Source organism: Zalophus californianus, chromosome 1 (assembly GCF_009762305.2).
Source record: "Zalophus californianus isolate mZalCal1 chromosome 1, mZalCal1.pri.v2, whole genome shotgun sequence".
NCBI classification, from domain to species: domain Eukaryota; kingdom Metazoa; phylum Chordata; class Mammalia; order Carnivora; family Otariidae; genus Zalophus; species Zalophus californianus.
In genome coordinates, this window is record NC_045595.1 from 187,207,022 (window position 1) to 187,229,322 (window position 22,301).

At 39.2% G+C, this 22,301-nt stretch overlaps 1 protein-coding gene across 15 annotated transcripts in view; it reads left to right on the forward strand.

The window, feature by feature from the left end:
- The window catches only part of RBM11 (RNA binding motif protein 11), a 38,609-nt gene extending 18,354 nt beyond the window's left edge, over positions 1-20,255 (forward strand). For 4 of the 15 annotated variants that reach the window (XM_027584744.1, XM_027584752.1, XM_027584754.1 and 1 more), the window contains 2 exons: positions 885-1,020; positions 1,153-1,600. In XM_027584744.1, coding sequence (XP_027440545.1) covers positions 885-1,020; positions 1,153-1,276 — 260 coding nt within the window. In that variant the 3' untranslated portion in view covers positions 1,277-1,600. Of the gene's footprint in view, positions 1-880; positions 1,021-1,152; positions 1,601-4,297; positions 4,960-8,309; positions 9,245-20,139 lie in introns of those variants that run through there. The other 11 variants (XM_027584743.1, XM_027584741.1, XM_027584742.1 and 8 more) reach the window with 11 other exon arrangements.
- The last annotated feature ends 2,046 nt before the right edge of the window (positions 20,256-22,301 follow it).

Genomic DNA, 22,301 nt, shown 5'->3' on the forward strand with positions numbered 1-22,301 from the left:
AGCTGGATAGCGTTAGGAAGAAAACTTTCCTCTTACCAACTTAGGTGTAAGTAGTCTGGGGCCTGAAAATTAAATTGACAAAGGTTAATTAATTAATTTTGGTTGAATTATTTCTCTGAATTAATGACTTTAAGAAAAGTTTAATTCATATGCACGTGGGAGCATAGTATAAGGACTGACTCCTCAAATTGCAAGGGGCAATGGTTTATATTCCAGCTTAACAAACAAGGGGGGGTTGGTGGGTTAGGGCTTCAGTGGGAAAGTGTGGAAGGTTCTGTCGTTTGCATGTGTTTACATATGCTTTCATCCAGGTGATGATGGGCAGCCTCCTTCCTGGCTTGAAGCTCCCCCAAAGGGGTATTTATGACAGCTGAATGCTCATGTTCCAGGGCTAAGGAGCAATCTTCCCTCAAACAGGAAACCCCTTCCGAGGAGGGTTTATGGCTCCACTTAAGTCAGCAAAGGGAAGTTAGATAAGGTTTCTTTCTGAGAAAGGCTGCTATTTGTTCAGATGTTTTCAGTTTAAAGTTACCCTCATACCACTCTGGTGGGTTATTGGTCCCTTGAATAGCAAATACACTTGCTTGTTTATATTTATGTAAGGAACCCGATACTACATTAAAAAAATTAAGTCTTTCTTAAATGGTGAAAATTCAGTAACCCTGAACTGTATTTACTATGAGCTCAGGCATTTTTTGGTTCAACTAACATAGGCCTCTGTATGCATATCCCTATATCGTACTACTTTTATGTTCAAATAGCTGTAAAATACTTTGGTCTGAAAAATTGGCATGTTTCCTTATCCAGAGATTCTTAAATTTGTGATTATGTTGCTTTAAAATGTAATTAAAATCTCCTGAGCTTGAAACCTCATCCCTAGGCAGTGGCAAAGCTCAGGACCATGTCACAAGATTTTGGAAAGCAAATCAGACCAGCCATGTGGCCGAATTGCCTCCCTCAGAATACGTGCACACAGGAAGAATCTAATCAAAAGAAATGTCATGTTCAGAAAATAAGAAGATAAACTCCAAGACATCAGCCTATGGGTTGTACATGAAATTGGGAGTGAGGCGGTTCCAAGCCATTTCCTTGATGGAAATCTCAGGTCTGTCTTTCTCACAAACCGGTACTGCCTCCACCTTCTACCTACAGGTTACCCAGCGGCCCACACAGCAGCTTCTTCCCTCCTTGTCCTCCTCAGAACAGGACTGAGACAACCATTCTGTGCCCCAGAAGCAAGTGGGAACCTTATGAAAGAATTGTGCAGGATACCTAAGGTACTTTTCTGAAGAACACTGCAGATAAACTCACTGAGCTGCTTCAAAGAACTAAATTTTCAGGCAATAGTAAAAATGTTCTTAATTCATTAATCAAACTTTCTTTGTTTACTGCTAAAATATTCGATACTGGATTTGGGGAGTAGGAATGAAGGAATGAATGAATGAGGAGCTGAAGCTGTACAAGGTTAATAATAACTACTATGGGGGCGCCTGGATGGCTCAGTTGTTAAGCATCTGCCTTCAGCTCTGGTCACGATCCCAGGGTCCTGGGATCGAGCCCCGCATCGGGCTCCCTGCTCCGCAGGAAGCCTGCTTCTCCCTCTCCCACTCCCCCTGCTTGTCTTCCATCTCTTGCTGTGTCTCTCTCTGTCAAATAAATAAAATCTTAAATAATAATAATAATAATAATAACTACTATGTATTCAGGCCATTGCATGCCAGACTTTAGTCCTGGGAAAAACAGCCTATAATTGAAGAAGCTGAGGTTCACTCAGTTGACCAAAACACACATCTTTTTTCAGCAGAGAAAAGCTAGAATATAAGTCTGGTGAGGCCTGACCTGTTCCAGTGCTCTAAATATATTACCACACTGTTGGTACTAAAAATTTACTTGCAGGATCTATAATAACTGGTCAGTGCTTTTGAGTGAAAATTTGTAAACAGCTATCATAATTACCTCATGCTAGGATTGATGTCATTGTCACTTCTACGTATAAACCTGGGCCCAACGGTCAGTGTGACTAAAAATGAGGCTCTCTGTAAAGACTCTGCCCTAACTTAGGATAAATTTCAAATCTATTAAAGTTACTCTGGATATATTCAATGGCGGCTTTCCAACACTGTTCGGTGTAAGTGAACCATTTTATGACAAAACTGCTTTTTTTATCCTTTGATACCCTAATCCTATTTCAGTTCTATTTCCCCAAGTTTCAATTATCTTTTTCTGTAGAATATGCACCATTTAGGAAATATAAACATAAGAAATTTTATTAAAAAATTTTTATTAAGTATATTTGACACAGTTTTACATTAGTCTCAGGTATACAACATAGTGATTCAACAACTCTATATGTTTTGCTATGCTCACCATACAATGCTATTGCAACATCATTGACTATATTCCCTAAGCCGTATCTTTTATCCCCGTAAACATGAGAAATGTTAAATGGACTAGTTGAGTGTTTGTGTGTGTGTTGAAGAAGATGGACATCAATAGCAAAAAATTTAAAAGAATTTTTTAAATGCAAGAAAACCACCTCCTGCAGAGATGAATGACAATGAAAAGCCACCTTCTTAATGAATTTTAAATACTTCACTTTTTGTATTTGCTTGGTTAAATTTTTATGTCACTAGCTTAAAGAAACCTGAAATTGAAGCATATTGACTACATTGAGATTTGAAAGGTACACTATAAAGCAGGGTTGTTGCCCATAGTGTGGAGCTGTATGAGGTTAATAATCATAATAACCACTATTTATTCAGGTTACTGCATGCCAGATGTTAGTCCTGAGAATAACACCCTATAAATAAGGATGTGGAAATTCTCCCTGGAATTGTTAAGTTCAATATGAAGAATCTATAAAGAGTCTAGTCCTCCATTTTGAAGTTCAAGAAACTGATTATGTCCACACACATATTGTGGATTGCCTCATATTAAATAATCTCATTTAAAGACCAGTCCTCCCTCACCATGATCACATTGTAACAACCATTTTGATAAAAGGACTCTTGTTTCCTTAGTCATAGATGTTTGGAGCAGCTACATGTATAAAACCCAACCCAAACCAATCCTTGTCACTTCCCACTTGTGGTCAAAAGTGCTTGGTTGGGATTGGCACCCAATCTGACTGAGGTGGCTCAATCATGGTCTCTTCTGCTGGAAAGTACAAAAAGGAAACGCAAATGGCTTTATTCAAAAAATGAAAATTCGGGAGCTTTCTATAGCTGGCTTTTCATCTTGTGGGTAAGGAAAACAGATGAAGTCCTTTACAGAATAGAACAACATAGATATGTGGAGAAAAGCAGAGACAAAAGAAAGTAATAAAGACATCTGAGCCCCTCATTCAAAAAAAATCTACCTAAGCCCCCTGTAGTTTTACAGTAAACTCCCTTCTTTTGCTTAGGTTTTCGATTTACATTCTAAATGATGCACTCTTTAAATCCAAGCATTTATTGGAAAGTAAAGACCCTAGGTTTCCCTGGTAGTGATCTGTGTTAAAATCTGGGTTCCCTCACTTTCTGTTGTTACTCAGGGTAAGTTGATTAGCAGTTCTTGTTTTGGTTTTCTCTTCAGAAAGATTTTGCTAATTTACATTTCTATCAGCAGCATTAGGTCAGGCTGCTATAACAAAGTGCCATTGACCGGGTGGCTTACAAAGAAAAGAAATTTATTTCTCACATTTCTGGAGGTTGGGATATGCAGAGTGCCAGTATGGTAGAGTTCTGGTAAGAACACACTTCCTTCCAGGTTGCAGACAATACTTCTCTTTGTATCTTCACATGGCAGAGAGCACAGAGGTGAAGCAAGCTCTCTCCTGACTCTGAGGGCACTAATCCCCTTCATGAAGGCTCCCCACTAATGACCTCATCTACTCCTAATTATCTCCCAAAGGCCCAACCTCCTAATACCATCAGGGGTGAGATTTCAACATATGAATTTTAGGGGAATACAAACATTCAGTCCATGACAGTATGAGACAGCGAGCTCATTTTCCAACCACCTTTCCCTCATTCAATATTTATTTTTTTTTATAATTGCCAATCTAGTAAGCCAAGTATGCTATTTTTTCTGTTTAAATTTTCATATATTTTGTTATAAATAAAATTTATGAAGAAAAAGAACATGAACCCTTTTTCTAACTTATTGATCATTTCTAGTCTATGTGAATTTGGACCTTTGTCCATTTTTTTATCATATTTTTCTTAATTATTTTAAGGGGGTCCTTATACAGAAGGAATATTATTGATTAACATTTACAGTTATTGCAAATATTTCTCTGTGTGTCATTTGCTTTCAGGTTTGTTTAGGTACCTGTGAGCTGGAGAATTTAGCTTGTACTCAAGTCTACCATTTCCTCCTCTATGGTACCTGCCTTGCATGACATTCTCAGGAAGCCTTTTTTTACTATTAAATTATGTGACTATTTCCAGGTTTTCCTCTGGCATTTTATTTAACACTCAACATTAAAATATAAATCAAGGGGTGCCTGGGTGGCTCATTCGGTTAAGCATCTGCCTTCAGTTGGGGTCATGATCTCAGGGTCCTGGGATAGAGCCCCGGGTTGGGCTCCCTGCTCAGCAGGGAATCTGCTTCTCCTTCTCCCTCTTCCCCTCCCCCCCCCCCCCCCCCCGACACTCATGCTCCATCTTGGTATAAGTTAAGAATCTAACCTTATTCATTCTCCGTACGGTTAGTTAAAATGACTCCTTTGTCATATAATAAATTCTTACTTGTTTGTGTTTCTGTGCTTTTTATTCTATTCCATTGAACTATCAGGCTTTACACAAGTACTACATTGTTTTAATTACTCTAGCTTCAGAATATAAGATTCTATCTCCACAGCATTTTGCCTCTCCATAAAACATTTAAATCAATAAAATTTTATTGCAGTTAAAAATTTTTTTGTGCTTGTTTTATTGTACTGATGTAAAATAGTTTAAATTCAAGAACTACTTGCCAGTGATTAAATAAGGAAACTGGCAAAATAATCACCTTGAAGGATTAATTTTGCTTTGGGATTCCTTTCACCTCTTTTCTAATATGAGCTAAAATATCCACAGAATTACTTAAAGTCCTGGCAATTTATTTGAAAAATATATATGTAAAGGCTGTCCTCTTGTGTCAATGTAATTTACATTTTGTCAATCACTCCAGTTTTAAGTAGTCTCTATTTATGGTGAAAAGGATAAAATAGAATCAGTACTTTTGAACATTTTATTTGAATGTATCATTAGAAATTAATAAGGGCGCCTGGGTGGCTCAGTCGTTAAGCATCTGCCTTTGGCTCAGGTCATGATCCCAGGGTCCTGGGATCGAGCCCCATATCGGGCTCCCTGCTCAGCGGGAAGCCTGCTTCTCCCTCTCCCACTCCCCATGCTTGTGTTCCCTCTCTCGCTACCTCTCTGTCAAAAACTAAATAAAATCTTAAAAAAAAAGAAAAAAGAAAAGAAAGAAATAATAAGATGGGGCACCTGGCTGGTTTAGTCAGTTGAGCAAAGAACTCTTGATTTCAGCTCAGGTTATAATCCCAGGGTCATGAGACTAAGCCCCTCATTGGGCTCCATGCTCAGCAAGGAGTCCACTTAAGACTCTCTACCTCTCTGCCCCTCCCCCCACAAAGAAATAAATCTTTAAGAAAAGAAATAAATAAGAGAAAGTGAACAATCTAAAGTTGCTCTTTTTTCCTTTCTTTTTTCTCTCATCTTTGTTCAGTTGATAGCTCTTGTATCAAGAAATTTTTCTTCTGCAAATTCTTTGCCATTTATAAAAATGTGTTAATTCTATTTTCAATGGTATTGACACATAATACTTTAAGAGGACTAAACATCTCATGGTCCTTAAACATGTATATCTATGGTCAGAGAGGTGTTTCTCCATGGAGAGCCCTCCAATGGCATGGTCCTCTAATATCCACAACCAGAAACAGCCTAATCTGAAATCCAGAATTGGGGACAGTTTTGCTCCTGGGAATGAATATAACATGACCTCCAGTTAAAGAGCAGGAAATACTAGTGTTATTGGAGAGAGTCAAGCTGGAAGAGTCTTCAGAAGACCGCGAGGCTTTGAAAAATAATGAAATTGTTATTGAAAAGTTTGGAACCATAGTTTCCTGTCATAATGTAGAGAGTAAAGAGGGTATTTAATGAATTCATGGATCTAGCTGGAGAGATTTGTAGGCAGAATGTGGAAAATTCCAACAGGCTTCCAGCTTCCTATAATTAAATACAAGATGGAAGGGGGGATGGGAAGAGGAAAAGAAACTAAAGAAGGAACTGTACAATTTTCATTTGGATTTTAAGAATTTAGACGAAATATAAAGGGTCCAAGGATTTGGGGGTTGAAAATAAAATTGGTTTTCATCCTCAGCTATTCCCAGAAAAAGATTCTCAAAGAAATAGCTTTAGCACGTATAAAATCCAGCACACTAAAAGAGACTCAGGGTAAGGATTGCAAGTGTGTGGCTTCTATAAATCCCCTTGCTGAGACCTCAAAAACAAAGCAAAGCAAAACAACACAAAAGACTGAACTCATCCCTCCTAGGGCTCTACAGGATCATATAGATGTTGCCCCACAGCATCCTTATTGTTGCTCTTGGCCCAAGGTCTCTCCTCTAAGAGCCTGTCTCAGGAAAGAAAGAAAGAGAAAAGAAAGAAAAAGAAAAAGAAAGAAAGAAAGAAGAAAGAAAGAAAGAAGGAAGGAAGGAAGGAAGGAAGGAAGAAAGAAAGAAAGAAAAAGAAAGAAAGAAAGAAAGAAGAAAGAAAGAAAGAAAGAAAGAAAGAAAGAAAAGAAAGAAAAGAAAGAAAGAAAGAAAGAAAGAAGAACAGAAAGAAAGAAAGAAAAAGAAAAGAAGAAAGAAAGAGAAGAAAGAAAGAAGAAAGAAAGAAAGAAAAAGAAAAGAAAGAAAGCAAAAGAAAAAAGAAGAAAGAAAGAAGAAAGGAAAGAAGAAAGGAAAGTAAGAAAGAAAGAAAGAAAGAAAGAAAAAGAAAGAAGAAAGAAAGAAAAGAAAGAAAGAAAAAGAAAGGAAAGAAAAAGAAAGAAAGAAAGGAAAGAAAGAAAGAAAGAAAGAAGAAGAAAAGAAAGAAAGAAGAAAGAAAGAGAAAGAAAGAAGGAAGAAAGAAGAAGGAAGGAAGGAAGGAAGAAAGAAGAAAGAAAGAAAGAAAGAGAAAGAAAGAAAAAGAAAGAAAGAAAAGAAAAGAAAAGAAAAAGAAAGAAAGAAAGAAGGAAGGAAGGAAAGAAGAAAGAAGAGAAAGAAAAGAAGAAAGAAGGAAGGAAGAAAGAAAAGAGAAAGAAAAAGAGAAAAAAAGAAGAAAGAGAAAAAGAAAAAGGGGGAGGGGAGGGAAGGGAAGGGAAAGGAAAGGGAAAGGAAAGGAAAGGAAAAAAATAGTGTGTGTATATGGTTTATGTTTAATGTCATGGATTTAAGAAGTACAAAATAAAAAGAAGTCTTTGGACTTTCCCAATTTACTATGGGCAGGAAGCAGGCAGAGAAACTCACTTTGTTGCAAAAACTTGGCTATCCTGTCTAGAAAAGGACCCAAAACGCAAAACCAAAAACTTAGAAGGCAGTGCCAAGAGCCAAGGAGAATCATTCCCAGGAGCAAAACTGTCCCCAATTCTGGATTTCACAATTACTAACCCCAGTAACTGCTGCGCCTCTGATTCCATCCCTATTTGAACTGGAGATCTTAACTACACTTATTTTTGGCTCACCATCATGTGCTGGTAGAAAAACTTTAAAACTGGGTGACTCAGTCGGTTAAGCCTCTGCCTTCAGCTCAGGTCATGATCCCAGGATCCTGCGAGCCCCGAGTTGGGAATCCCTGCTCGGCGGGGAGTCTGCTTCTCCCTCTCCCTCTGCCCCTCCACCTCCCCCTGCTTGTGCTCTCTCTCTCAAATAAATAAATAAAATCTTAAAAAAAAAAAAAAAACCTTTAAAAATCTCTCTTTAGCTTAGTTTATCCGAGAGGGAGGAACCACGCCCCAGGAGCCAAAGAACCTCACCCATGCCTGGACCTGAGTTAGATGATGACCACCTGAGCATGATGCTGTACCATGAGAACACCAGGGGTCACAGGAGGGGCTGAATGTGTTTTGTCTATAGTCAGAGGGCAGGCAAATTCTCACACAATAAAGATGACTGTAAGTTCTTTGGCAATCTCCTCATTGAGTTAGGGGGTGTTGGTCTCTTCCCCTTGAATCTGAATGGGCTCTCTGACTGCCTTGGCACATAGAATATGGATGAAGTGATTAAGTGCCAGTTTCTGGGCCTAAGCCTTAAATAAATAATGGTTCCACTTTCTGTATCTTAGAATACTTACCGTTGGAGTCTTGACTCTCCCTGTAAGCAGTTCGGCTGTGGGGAGGTCCTGAGATAGGGAGAAGAGCACAGCTGAATCTAACCTTCCAACAATTCCTGCGAAGGCCGGGCATCTGAGTGAATCCATTTGGGGCCCATCAGCTGAATGCCACCAAAATGACTCCAGCCAACACCACAGGGAGCAGAAGAACTTCATAACTGAACCCTGACTACATCTCTGACCCACAACAGAATCATAAAATGTCATAAAATGTTTTGATTTTTAGCCACTTAGATTTTAGCCACTTTGGGGTCATTTATTGGCCTGTCATAGATCACGGGAACGTTTCCGTGTGAGACATCTCATGCTGCAGCTGGTGGGACACAGAGAAAAAGCATTCATATCATTTTAATACGGAAAAGAAGAACTGCTGTTTCCCTTGCTCTTGGGGTGAAGTTGGCCTCAGGGGCAGGTATTGTCTGTTCCCCATACAATACATTTTTCCAGCACCACATTTACTGGATTTGTAAGCTTTATGAATTTTGGAGTTCAGTAACTGGAGGCTATAGATATAATATAGATAATAATACTCTACATTTTCCTCCCAAGCTTTATTAATAAAGATTGTTATGTTTTGGTCACTCCTTGTCTTCTCATATCTTTGGAATTCAGATGGAGCCATGGGGGGATATTTTTTCATCCCTCTCTAAAGTAGTTCTGCCAAGCCCAATTTCCAGAATTTTAATGCAATCAGATTGGTTTTATTTGCTTATAGTGAAATGCAGAGGAAAGAGCTGATTTTTTTTGTCACATTCCATTAACCAATGTAAATAACTTTTCCATATGCTCACTGAACAATTTAAATGCATTTCTGCAGTCAACCTGCCTTTAATCTTTTTGCAACATATCTGTTAACTGGGCAGTTGAGCTCTCCATGGCACCTCTCCCTCCTTATGGTTAGAGAGTGAGGAAAATTATAGAACTTCAACCCTTACAGTTAATCTGTAAAATTTTTAATGCTCATTTTTTTTTAGATTTTTATTTATTTATTTGTCAGAGAAAGAGAGAGAGAGAGAGCACAAGCAGGGGAGCAGCAGAGGGAGAGGGAGAAGCAGGCTCCTCACTAAGCAAGGGAGCCCGATGTAGGACTCGATCCCAGGACCCTGGGATCATGACCCGAGCCGAAGGCAGACGCTTAACGATTGAGCCACTCAGGTGTCCCAGGCTCATTTAATTTAAACCATAAAAAAAATCCCATTTAATCATACGCTATATACATAAACAGATAGGTTTAAAATCTGGTCTTAAGAAGTCTTGGGAAATCACTTGCTTTAAAGCTGTTCTAAGAATTTGTATATTCTACTTATTGTTGACTTCCGGTGTCTTCTCTGAGCTGGCCATCTGTGAAGCCGTCTCTTGGCCTTCTTTCCTCACAACTAACTCTGGTCATTGCAAGCCACACAACCTAGAAAACTTCAAATCCATTTTAATTTTCTCAGGTGGAGTAAGATTACAAAAGCTCTGTTTATCTCCCTAGCCACCTTTCATTTCTTCGCATTTCATTCAGGGAGACAAAGCAGTCTCCTCCCACCTTCTTCCTAAACCCATCCTGTTTATTCACAGCGACAGTCATGCAGATCCAGCCTTGTTATTCTCAAGCTAACTCCAAACATCTAAGTGGTTTTAGGCTCCCCAATATTTCCGATAGCTATTAAATAAGAATCTAGATGTAAGAAAGTGTAGAATATAAGGTATCCCTTAAATAAGAATCTGGATTCTCTAGCTGTTTTGTGATTCAATCAGAGTTCTACATCCCTCAGTAGACTGGATTATTTTGGGATTCCATCCAAAGGGACAACTGTGTACTGACAAGATGTCCCCTTTCTCTGGCCTCCTCAGTACTAATAAAGGAGGGCTCCAAAGGTCTGTGATGTTCTGGTGAAAGCCTCACCATTCTCTCTCCCTCTACCTTCAGTCCTGGTACCCACAGCTTCCCCATCATTATTTTCCCTGAGACCATGAAGATCAGTCTTATTGTGGGGTTCATCTTGATTTCCTTCAGTGGCTACAAAAAGCATATTCCTCATCTCCCAGACTATTGGGACCAGAAATTTTGTGAACATCCCTCCTCTTTATTCATATTCCAGCCTTTTCCAATTCCTGTACCTTCCTGCTGTGCTCTTAGAATTCAGTCTTTCAACAGAAAAAATCCCACCTCCTTAACCTGTTCCCATACTCTCCTGCTGTAACTAAAACTAGATTCTCCCCTGAGGACACTGGTTACCTGCAGCCCTCTCAAGGGGTGACACTCTCCTCTCCTCATGCACTGGCCCCTTACTGCTCAGCCTGAAAGAGGGGTAGTTGTCTCTTTCCCTGACATTGCCATTTCGAGATCACTCTCCCTTCTTCTCTCCATCAGAATATATCTCCTGCCATACCTCCTCATTGCATCATTTACAGCATTCTTTCATTTCCTGAATCTAACTCCTGGCTCACCGTCAGTGTCTTTAACACTATTCCTGCCAAAATTTCAGTGATGGCAGTGTACACCCAGCAGATCCTTCCAAAGCACTGGTCCCTTAGTTCCCCGAACTCTTCTCAAATCTTCTCAACTCTTACCCTCGTACGCTCACTCCCATGCTCATATGTTAGACTTTTGACCCATCACCAAGAAAGGCAACTTCTCTGTATTTCAATTTCAAGAATTCTACACTTCACTGAACAACTTCTGTCTTTCCATTAACAGGTGAGGAAGATAGAGATTATAACAGCTCATATAATCACATTTTTAAACCTTGAGCTAATGTTGGCTATAGAATGCACATTTCATAATATTGCTTGGTGACCCTATTAAGAATTTGAACTGTTTTTCTTTTTTTTTTTTTCTTGGAGAAGATATAGAATAGAGACATTTATTAATTTAATCAAGAACTTATTGAGCAGCTGTAATGCCAAACACTTCTTTTTTTTTAATTTTATTATGTTATGTTAATCACCATACATTACATCATTAGTTGTTTTTTCAGTTGTATACTTTATTTTTTTATTTTATTATGTTATGTTAATCACCACACATTGCATCATTAGTTTTTGATGTAGTGTTCCATGATTCATTGTTTGCATATAACACCCAGTGCTCCATTCAGTATGTGCCCTCTTTAATACCCATCACCAGGCTAGCCCATCCTCCCACCCCCCTTCTTCACTAGCATAGATAATATTATGCCAGATATCTTTGTGCAAACTGCCGATTGTTAATGAATTTATTTACTATAATGAATTTCCAGGGGTTCATAGATTCAGAAAGATGAGCACTTTTAACACTCCTGCTGCATTAGTTCAAAGTGGCTAGCTTTGCTCAGAGGAGTTATAATGAGAACTGAGAGATATGAAACCTTTTCTTCCTTTATATTTCTGTATTGCTTGAGTTTTAAAGTAAGAGCCAGCATTAATGAAACAGTGTTAGAGCTAAAGATCTTTTAGTTTTAAAAATAGCAGATAAGATTAACCAGTGATTCACAGAAGACAAAAAACAAACTGGCAATGAATATGCGGGCAAAAAAAAGTTCCAAAGATGAACTTTGAGGCCAGTATGAGTATTCTCTGGAAATTTAGTTTTTGCCTCTTTATACTTTCAGGATTTTTCTCTTTATCATTCTTGTTTTTTTAATCTGAAGGTATATTCAAGGTGCTATTTTCATCTCATTTACAGGATATTTAAAGCTGTGAATATATTCTTGTTGATTTTACCTGAGATATGCTGTACTCTTCTTCCAATCTGGCTTCTTTTTCTTTTCATTTATGGGCTATATAAATCCCCTCTCTTTCTCATGCATCTCCCTTTTTGTCATGTCTTATTCACCTTCATGGCAACCTACTTTTCTTTGTGGTATCCCTCCATATTTAGTTAATGTGGAAACCTCTTGTGTCATGAGGTAAATAAACATGCTCACTATTACATTGCTTAAAGTAAATAATTTTTGGAGTTTCCTCTTTTCTCGGAAACTTTAGACTTCTTTTCTGTTGCTTTATCATACATTTTAATTTCCCTCTCTTAAAATGTACTCATTTTTAAATGAGAACTCTCCTCAAGCAGTGTTTACCAAATTACACGGAATGAGGAATGAGTTTATGTCCATTGTGTGCCAGGTTGGGTGCAATTCCAATTCTTGTGTTGGGACTTTATCCAGAACACTGTTTCAGGAGCATGTGCTGAGTTCATAAGCTCTTTCATTACTTAGAAGGGTTCTATCTATTTCTGTCCTGCAGGAATGAGATGAGCCTTTTCTATATTCACCACCTGGGTTTTTAACTTTCGGAACAGATAATGCACGTGGATCTGTAGAACCCTGAGTGTGCACTGTAGCTAGAGATCTTCCCGACCCCATCCCTGTTTCTAATGCTTTATTTGTGAGCATGACCTTTTGCAGAGGATAGTAAGCCACCACCACCAGTTTTGATTTTGGGTGGCCCCTGATTCTATCCCACTCGTATTATGGGAGTTTTGGTATCTAATTAGGTGTAGAAGAATTTGAAGTGGGATGTAGATGTTGATATTGACATTACAAAGTATCATCTACTACTAGCATCTAGGAAGTAGAAGAATAGCTGTCAGTTTTCTATTTGATAATGATTTCCAAGTTCTGAAGCAGGAAGGGAATGGCAGAGGATGGAGGGAGAATGGCTAGCTGGCTTCTCACAACTAAGCTGACCGGCTTCTCACTTCTAGCAGCCTGGCAGAAAATTTCCTGTGATTCAGACAAGTTTACTACTGTGGCCATTTCGAGTATTTCTTTTCTTCTGCTTCGAGAATCAATTATTTCAGTCAGAAGCTGAGGGAGGCAAATTAATTATAGCCATTTTCTTAAAAAGATGAGAGGTCATTAACCAACTACTTTTTATTTGTGAGATGTAAAAAGGAAACCCAAACAAGCATGTGGGAAAAATACTCTATAAAAGATGCATTTTGGGGCATCTGGGTGGCTCAGTTGGTTAAGCGTCTGCCTTCAGCTCAGGTCATGATCCCAGTGTCCTGGGATCAAGCCCCACATCGGACTCCCTGCTCAGCGGGAAGCCTGCTTCTCCCTCTCCCACTCCCCCTGCTTGTGTTCCATCTCTTGCTATGTCTCTCTCTGTCAAATAAATAAATAAAATCTTAAAAAAAGATGCATTTTATTTTCAAATAATCCTGAAAGAAAAAGCAAACCAGTGATACTTTCTATCACCGACTCTATCTTTTACTAAGAAAAGCATTTAAATACGTGCTATGGGCACAATTCATTTAAACAGAAAGAGTAAATATGTTGTAAAAATCTCGTTAGTTCTCTTAATGGCAGTCTCATATCATGAAAGCAAGTTCATCTGTTCTGTCCCCATAGCTTCTGAGGAAGATATAGTACTGTTGACCCAAAATAAAGAGGCAAGCCTAAAATCATTTTTAAAAGATGAGTTTACTTGATTTTGGCTCAGGTCATGATCTCAGGGTCATGGAATTGAGCCCTATGTCAGGCTCCATGCTGGGCATGGAGCCTGCTTAGGGTTCTCTCTCTCCCTCTCCCTAGACCCCTCCCCTCCCTCTCTTAAAAAAAAAAAAGGATGAATTTATTTGGGAATAACAGAGGAAGTGTAATTTGGGACAGGTAAACTGTAGCAAGGTACAGGAAAATCCACTGAGGGTTTGGGATGGGCTGAATTTGTGGGCAGGGGATATAAAGAGGGGAGAGTTCAGTTAAAGTCTGATAAAATCAAAACAAATGGAGACTACTCTCGAAAATTCACCAAGCAGGGGCGCCTGGGTGGCTCAGTCGTTAAGCGTCTGCCTTCGGCTCAGGTCATGATCCCAGGGTCCTGGGATCGAGCCCCGCATCGGGCTCCCTGCTCGGCAGGAAGCCTGCTTCTCCCTCTCTCTCTGCCCCTGCTTGTGTTCCCTCTCTCGATGTCTTTCTCTCTCTGTCAAATAAATAAATAAAATATTTAAAAAAAAAAAAAAAAAAAGAAAATTCACCAAGCAGACAAAACTAGTCCAGTCATGCAGACAAAGTTCAATTCAGCTCATTTGCCAGCCCAACCGAACCTGGGACATTTCTTGTTCAAGACTCTGAAAAATAAGCAAAATTCTCCAAAGTCTATATGAAGCAATCCCTGATTACTTCCTATCATTTTAAAAAAATCCAAATATTACCAGTTTTCTATAAATTAGGTATTTGGGGGAAATCAGTCTCTCAGTCCTTAAGTTTTGCTTTCCCCAGGGCACATGTATGAGATTTTCCGTTTATATTCTCCAGTTCTGTTTAAATAGACATTCTTTCATAGTACCTTTGAATCAAGTAGACTGGGTATTGATTTTTCTTAGCACTCATCTGATGATATCATTGTCTACTGGTACTTAATACTTAAGTCAGTGTGCATTGATAAATAATTTGATTGCAGGAACATATGCAATTAAACTGACATATCGTTTCTTAGGACATTTTCAGAAATTGCCATATGCCAGTTGTCCTAAATTCTCTGGATAACAACAGATCCTTTAATGTTTCTTCAAGAAACTGAATGTCTGAAATCTATATCCAATCCAAATCAAATATAGAAACATAGGCCATGAAACCTGTACCATTCCTATTCTTAGTTGATTCATATGTGAAGTGGAAAACAATGATCTATTTCACATGTTAAGGATAAAAGTAACTAAGAATGTCTTAGACAACTTATAAATATTTAGTAAATATTTTTTTCCTTATGGGCTACAAAAAAATCTAATTCATCATATTTATTGGAAGAGTTCTGTTTGTAGTCATAAGAGGGTGCATGGAAAGGGACTGATACTTTTTCCATACAAACACTTAAAAGCAAAGCTCTGTTCCACGTCAGTGAGAAAACACTCAACACGGCAGTACCATTTAATAGGTTTCAATATTAATACAAGGATGTGCTCTAGCTTTTTCGTATCTCTGGTTATGTTTACCCACTGAGTCAGATAATTGATACAATTCTCCAATTCAAGTTATCTGTGTAGGGATGAATTTTAATATTTTTTATCCTGTAGAAAACATGATTAGAAGAAAAAGCTCATTCCCTCAAATTGTTTACCCATTATCTAACTAGTATAGTCAGATTGTAAGGGATAAATTGCTAGCAGGAAAGAGTTAAAATTCTTAGCAAGTCCAAGGCAACTATTTGGGTATTCCAGAGTGCAGTGATGTCGTAAGGACATGGCCAGATCATGCAAGTGTTCACCAGACAGCCTTACTTATTCTATGGTTTTATTGTTGCAAAAACATTAATGTTTTGACTCATTATCCCCTTTGCTACCATGGATATAACAATCATGAAGTCCCTTCCAAAATTCATTTCTGTAATGAGAAATAGGAAAGAGAAAAGTTACACCTTACATGTGTCTGAGAGTTGTAATATTGTAAAATTACAGCTTTCTGAGAAGAAAGATGGCACTCACGAATACAGAATAGTTATACTGAGTCACTGATCCTTCTTAGCAGATGTCAAAGGAAGGCTAAGAAAATCCTGCCAGTCCTAAGAACTATAGGGCAAACTACAAACTACTTCCAGAGAATAGGACTCTTGAGTTCTAACCATGGGCACTTACTTTGGAGTTTTGTAAATATGTGTAAACAAAGGGTTTGGTAATTAATCCAGCTAATCCTGAGTAGAGGATTTTTTTTTTTTTTTCCGGTCTGAATGATCAAATCCTGAGATTTTCTTTTTTTTTTTTTAAGATTTTATTTATTTATTTATTTGACAGAGAGAGACACAGCGAGAGAGAGAACACAAGCAGGGGGAGTGGGAGAGGGAGAAGCAGACTTCCTGCTGAGCAGCGAGCCCGATGTGGGGCTCGATCCCAGGACCCTGGGATCATGACCTGAGCCGAAGGCAGACGCTTAACGACTGAGCCACCCAGGCGCCCCTCAAATCCTGAGATTTAATAATCACAATTTGTTATCTATATATTAAACAAAATCAAACTTCACTACTTAATTCAAGAAGCTTTAGACGTTGAGCTTCTAGTAAAAGGTACAGAGTCAAGGGCACTCAGTATATTTTAGGACTGACCAATACATCTCCTTTAATCCTTTGTTCTTTTCTCGCTATGTTCTTTCTCAAAAATATCTCATCCATAATCTCTGTGAATCATACCTGTAGTCCATATTCCAGTACTAGTCACTTGTTCTCTCCTGACCAGTCACTTGTTCACAAGTACCTATAATGTGCCTTAACTGCAGATATTTGATGTAGTTGATTGTTTTGCAGAACAGAAGAGGAAAAGTGGAGGTTACAGCTCTGCTCCAAAAAAATAAGTCCTGTTCAGATTCAGCAGGGAACCCTCCTGAGTTGTATCTCAGGGGTGACAGTGGACACCTTTAAAATATATACATATTTTTAATCGCACGAGTGTTTGTATAGGTGTTTGACTGGCACCTGATCATTGGGAATGAAAAATATCATTTCGGCCAACAGAATTTTACATATGGGTAAAAAAAGCCAGTTGTCGGTGTCATTAAACAAAACAAATAAAATACAAAACCCTCCCTATGGCTCCTTTAAACCTTCTAATTTTAATGATTTCCTCTGTTACACGGAACATGATGAATCACGCTGGTATGTGGCCTAGTGAATTACTTCCTGGAAGATATTTTTATTTTAGGTTGTTCATTGAGAGATCATTTCTTTTCAGAGAAACCATGTTCTTGCAAAATATATGGAAAAATACTTAACGTCTTTCTAATCAGTTCCTCAACAACTTAAATAAGTTACAAAATAAAGTTATATAAAAATTGTGCTGGTAACTGGCTTAATCTATTGTAAGTGAACTGTTTAAAAATGAATTACGCTTAACAGCTGACATGAATGATTAGGCAGTAAGTCTTTGTTTAGAATACCTTGAGATGCCGTTAGAGGGCAATGCTTAGTGGGAAACTGGGAAAAATATCAGCCCTGCATAGAAATGAATAGGATAGTGTGGGAGAGAGTAAAGAAGGGAAACTTAGGAAAACAGAAAAGAGAGCAAGAGAGAAGACAGATGATCAAAATAGTGCGAGACTGGACCCTTTGTTGGTGGAAAGCACCACTAGATGGTGTTTTAGACTCAATTTCAAATTATTTACAATTTCAGGTTATTTTACAGCAATGTCAACCTACGTCATCTGTCCAGATTATCAGTAAAGTCAACTAGGCCAGTAAGGACCTTCTGTGCGTGTGCGCGTACGCATGTGTGTTGAAAATGAGGAAAACCAAGCTCAGTGTTTGAGTTAATAAGGTGTGGAGCAGCGCCAATGTATTATTTGTACTAATTTAGTGGAAGCAAGAATTTGAAGATAAAGATGACTATAGCTATGACTCTGCTGGGTATTCCTAGGAATCTTGAGGAGCCCCCTGCATACTTCATAAGATTTGGGATTTGAATCAATCTTACAATCTTAAGTAGTAGAAAGAGTTTAGCTATCACAGAAGATTCTAGATGACACACACGTACACACGTCTTTTTATTGAGACAGAGATTAGCATGGAGCTTTTAAGGGGTTACTGGTTCACGGTGACAGATAAAACAGTCTCAGAGGCAAGTATTCTCTCCTAATTACTAGAAATGTATCTGTATCTACATCTATCTGTCTGTCTGTCTGTCTACCTACCCACCTACCTACCTACCTACCTATCTATCATTTGCCAAAAATGAGGGATTAAAAACCCATAAGGAATCTTCGAAGAAAGAAAAGCATAGCCCAAACAATCATGGAATACACTGTTCCTAATGGTGGAGCAACAATAAAAGTACTCTAGACCCAGAGTCTGTAGAGAGTGAGAGCCAAAGAAGGTGCAGGTGTGACTCACAGTGTGATCTGTTGGGTTATTTGCGGAAAGATCCTCCAGATGGGATGACCCCCAGCCCATCCACTGTGAGCACCCCCTTTCAGCAGCAGCCCTAGGGCCTCTGTATCCTAGTAGCTCTGGAAAGGTGTGTCACACCTACCAATGACTTTGTCAACTCTTCTTTGATTCTATTTCATTTATATTTAAATTTTTATGATAGAAAGAAAACTATAGTGTTAATACATCAATAGTGGTACTAATTCCAATGCTGTGGGCTTAAGAAATAAATTTAATCAAAACAGTTTTATGTTACAAAATTCCTGACAGATCTGAAGAGTTGTTAATATAGTTAGAATATAGGGAGGTCAGTATATCATAAAGCACTAAGGTGATACTTGGTGCCTTCCCTTAGAAAACGATTCCTTTAGAATTCTGGACCATAGCTCTCAAATTTGGGGCAATGTTCTGTCACCTTGAAACTCAGTTTTGGGTTCATTTGATTTTAGTGTTCTGCTGGTTGGGAGGAAATACAAACGGCTTCTTAATGGGCCTAGGAGGAAATCTATAAATAGAGCAGTATTGGGTATTGAAGGATTTGGCTATTAAAAGTTGGAAGCTATTTGCCCTGATAGAAGGCTGGTCTCCCCCTCTAAAGGGAAATATCCTGTCCCTAATGGGTTATTGACTTAAGGGTTAAGCCCAATGGGTTAGAGAATGAGAAGCCTAGGGATGTTAGAGGGAGATATGTTGTTCATTCACCTCATGTTTCCATCCCATGGACATCCCCAAAATAATTCTTCATGGCCTTTTATCCTAAATCTTATTCACTTGACCCTATGAAGGTACAGGGTTCTTCACTGAAAAAAACCTGTTAATCCACATTTTCTGATTATATGGACATATTGATAAAAACTAGATGTCCTAGATATTTAACACATATCTTCTTCCCCATCTGCCCTGGACTCGCATGAGGCCACAGTCCTGGGAGCTTATGTCAGCTCTGCAGAACCAAATTTTTCATTGGTTTGTTGTGTCAATGTCTACACTCGATGGGAGGCAGTGTCCACAGGTCTTTCCAGTTTGCCTTTGTTCTTTCAAAGGCCCTCCTTAGAATACCTGTTTGCAGTTTTCTGTTGTGTTTCATAATTTTTTCACCTTGGAATTTGAAGCTCTGTTTTTCAGTCAGGGTCAAGGAATTGAAACTGGGAACTGCAAATTCTGACTTTGCACTCCCACTATGTCCAGTCATGAGAGCTAATGCAAACCACAGGTGGTGAGGCCAGGAAGACAACCCAACAAGGAAATGCATGAAAGCTTCAGTAATAAAATACCAATATAAGATTTCCTCATTTTAATATAATCCCTTACCAAGTTCCCAGGGAGAAATTAACAAAATTAATCTCTTCACAACCTAAAAGAAATTAAAGGAAATTAAAATCCCACAGACTGAAATCAAATAATCTTGTCCTGTGAGTTAAGGCCCCAAAACTCTCTAAAAATTTTAAGTTAGAGTCCAAGGAAATTTAAATATTTTGTGGTTTTGTGTTCTTCTCAGTAGCAGCCTGAGCAATTCTCCACATCATGGAGCTGGGTTTCCTTTGTGGCTACATCCTGGGTTCTGCCTCACAGTCCCCATAAGTTTTCCAGATCCAATAAAAGCAACTGGAGAGCACTCCCATCCAAGGATTTATTATGGCAATGTGTTTTATCACATCTGGAAGGAAAAGTTGATCTGTGTACCCATTACCTTTCTCAGAGGTATTTAGAGATTGCTGCCTTATAAAATTTAGAAAATCCCTAAGGTAATAGCCCTGGACCCCAGGTTTTTTGAGGTTTCTTATTTTGGTACTCCCCCAAATATTCAGAAGTTTATCACCTCAATTGCCCCCTTTCAACCCTGATTACTCATCCTCTAAGCTTGCATGGAGAGTAAGGGCTAAGTCCCACAAGTCTGAAAGGAGTTTAACGACCTCCATTTTGACCTTAGTCTGTACTTTCTAACTGATTAAGTTCTTCTTTCCAGCTTATCTCTTAACTTAGGCAAAAGACCTGGCAGACATAGCATCCTGCGATGGGAACCTGAACTACCCCTCAAGCAGTAACGACCGCCCTGACTCCAAGACCCCACATGATTGACCCCAAGACAATGATCTATCCAACCTTTACAGCCCCGCTGCCTATACCCACTGACCTTTGTCCCACATCTTACTTATATAATCCTAGAAAGTATTTTCAGCAGTTTGGAGACAGTCTTTGAGACATTAGTCTGCTGTCTTCCCAGTGTTGGCCTCACTGAAATGAAATCCTTTCTCATGTCACCACCACTCACGTCTCTGCCTTTGGGTTTTGTCAATGGTAAGTGGCCGAACATGGTCTATTTGAGACCCCTGTACCCAGGTGCTCTTGCACCCTTGGGCCCCAATTACAATATCCCCTCTTCAGACACCACTTACAAGTCTGGGTTATCATCTGTGCTTCTGAGCAACTGGCTCTGGATCCCATACCAACAGCTCCCTCCTTGGTTCAATTAATTTGCTAGAGCAGCTCACAGAACTCAGAGAAATGTTTTACTTACTAGAGTACCAATTTATATATATATATATATAAATAACTATATATATAAATAACTATATAAATAACTAAGGAACAGCCAATAGAGATGCATAGGGCAAGGTATGGGAAAACCATGCGGAGCTTCCATGACCTCTCTCTGAACACATCACTCTCCCCAAATTTCCACGTGTTCACCAACCTGGAAGCTCTCTGAGCCTATCCTTTTGGGTTTTTGTGGAGGCTTCAGACCATGGGCATGGATGACTAAATCATTGGCCATCAGCAAATGATTCAACCTCCAACCCCTCCTCCTCTTCTGAGGTCAGGGGGATAAGATTAAAAGGTCCCATCTTCAAATCAGAGTTAGGTCTTCTCTCAACCAGCCTCCACCCTCAGGTGGATTCCAAATGTGACCTCATTAACATAACAAGAAACTCCTTTGTAACTCTCATCTCTTAGGAAATTCCAAGGGTTTTAGGAGCCCTGGGCCAGAAATGGAGATCAAGACCAGACATTTCTTCAGTATCCAAAGTCATACCTCAGAGTCATCCCACTGGAGGGTGAGGAGTCTGGCCATTTATCCTTGGACTCCCATCTGCCATCAGTTAGGAGTTGCCCTGGCACATCAACTTACCCATGCCAGCCTTTCTAGGGCACTGGAGAAGCTACAGACAATCGCGAAAGAGACCTGCAGGGAGAGAGCTGTGAGCTATGGGGCACTCTATTCAACTGCTGGGGAACTCAGACGTGCTGGGGGTGGGGGGTGGGAGGTATGCATGCAGTGAAGATGCATTCACAGCATCTGCTACATACTGTAGCCTGAAATTTTCCTGTGCTATCCCCCTACTGCTTCAGCTAAATTCAACACTGTCCGGGAAGTTTCTGAGAATTTAACTTTGGAGGATGATTCTTTTCCTTAAGTTAGCTGAACCCTAGTGCTCCTTTCATTTTAGTTTTTTTTTTTTTTGCTTTCTGGTCCTCTGGTCCAGATACTAGTCTTGTTTGCTTTTTTTTTTTTTTTAAGATTTTATTTATTTATTTGAGAGAGCATGCCCAAAAGAGAGCACATGGCGGGGAGGTGTGGGGAGAGGGACAGAAGGAGAGGAAGAAGCAGACTCCCTGCTGAGCCAGGAGCCTGATGCAGGGCGTGATCCCAGGACTCTGGGATCCTGGCCCGAGCGGAAGGCAGATGCTTAACTGACTGAGCCACCCAGGTGCCCTTGACGCTAGTCTTGTTTTGAAAGGCCACCCACAGTGGGATATTTATAAAGCATGCACAATAAATTCTGAGTCTGTGAAAAAGACGGATTATACAGATCTTTCTCAACTGCACCTCACTCAACTGGATTGTGTCACCCAGAAGGTATTCTCTTATCAGAACAACATCTAACCCAGTCTTGGACTCTTCTTGCTCAGATCCCTTCAATATGTATCAATTCTACCATGCCTTCCCTTTGAAAACTATTCGCTTAGATTCTGGAACATTTCTCTCAGAGTCAGGGCAATACTCTGTCACCTCGGCATTCACTAAATAATGGTTTGTGTATATTATACTGATTTTACTTGTTTTCCACTTTCACATTTACCCATGCTTTATACAGTCCTTTGATATGGGTGTTCTGCTTTTTAAAG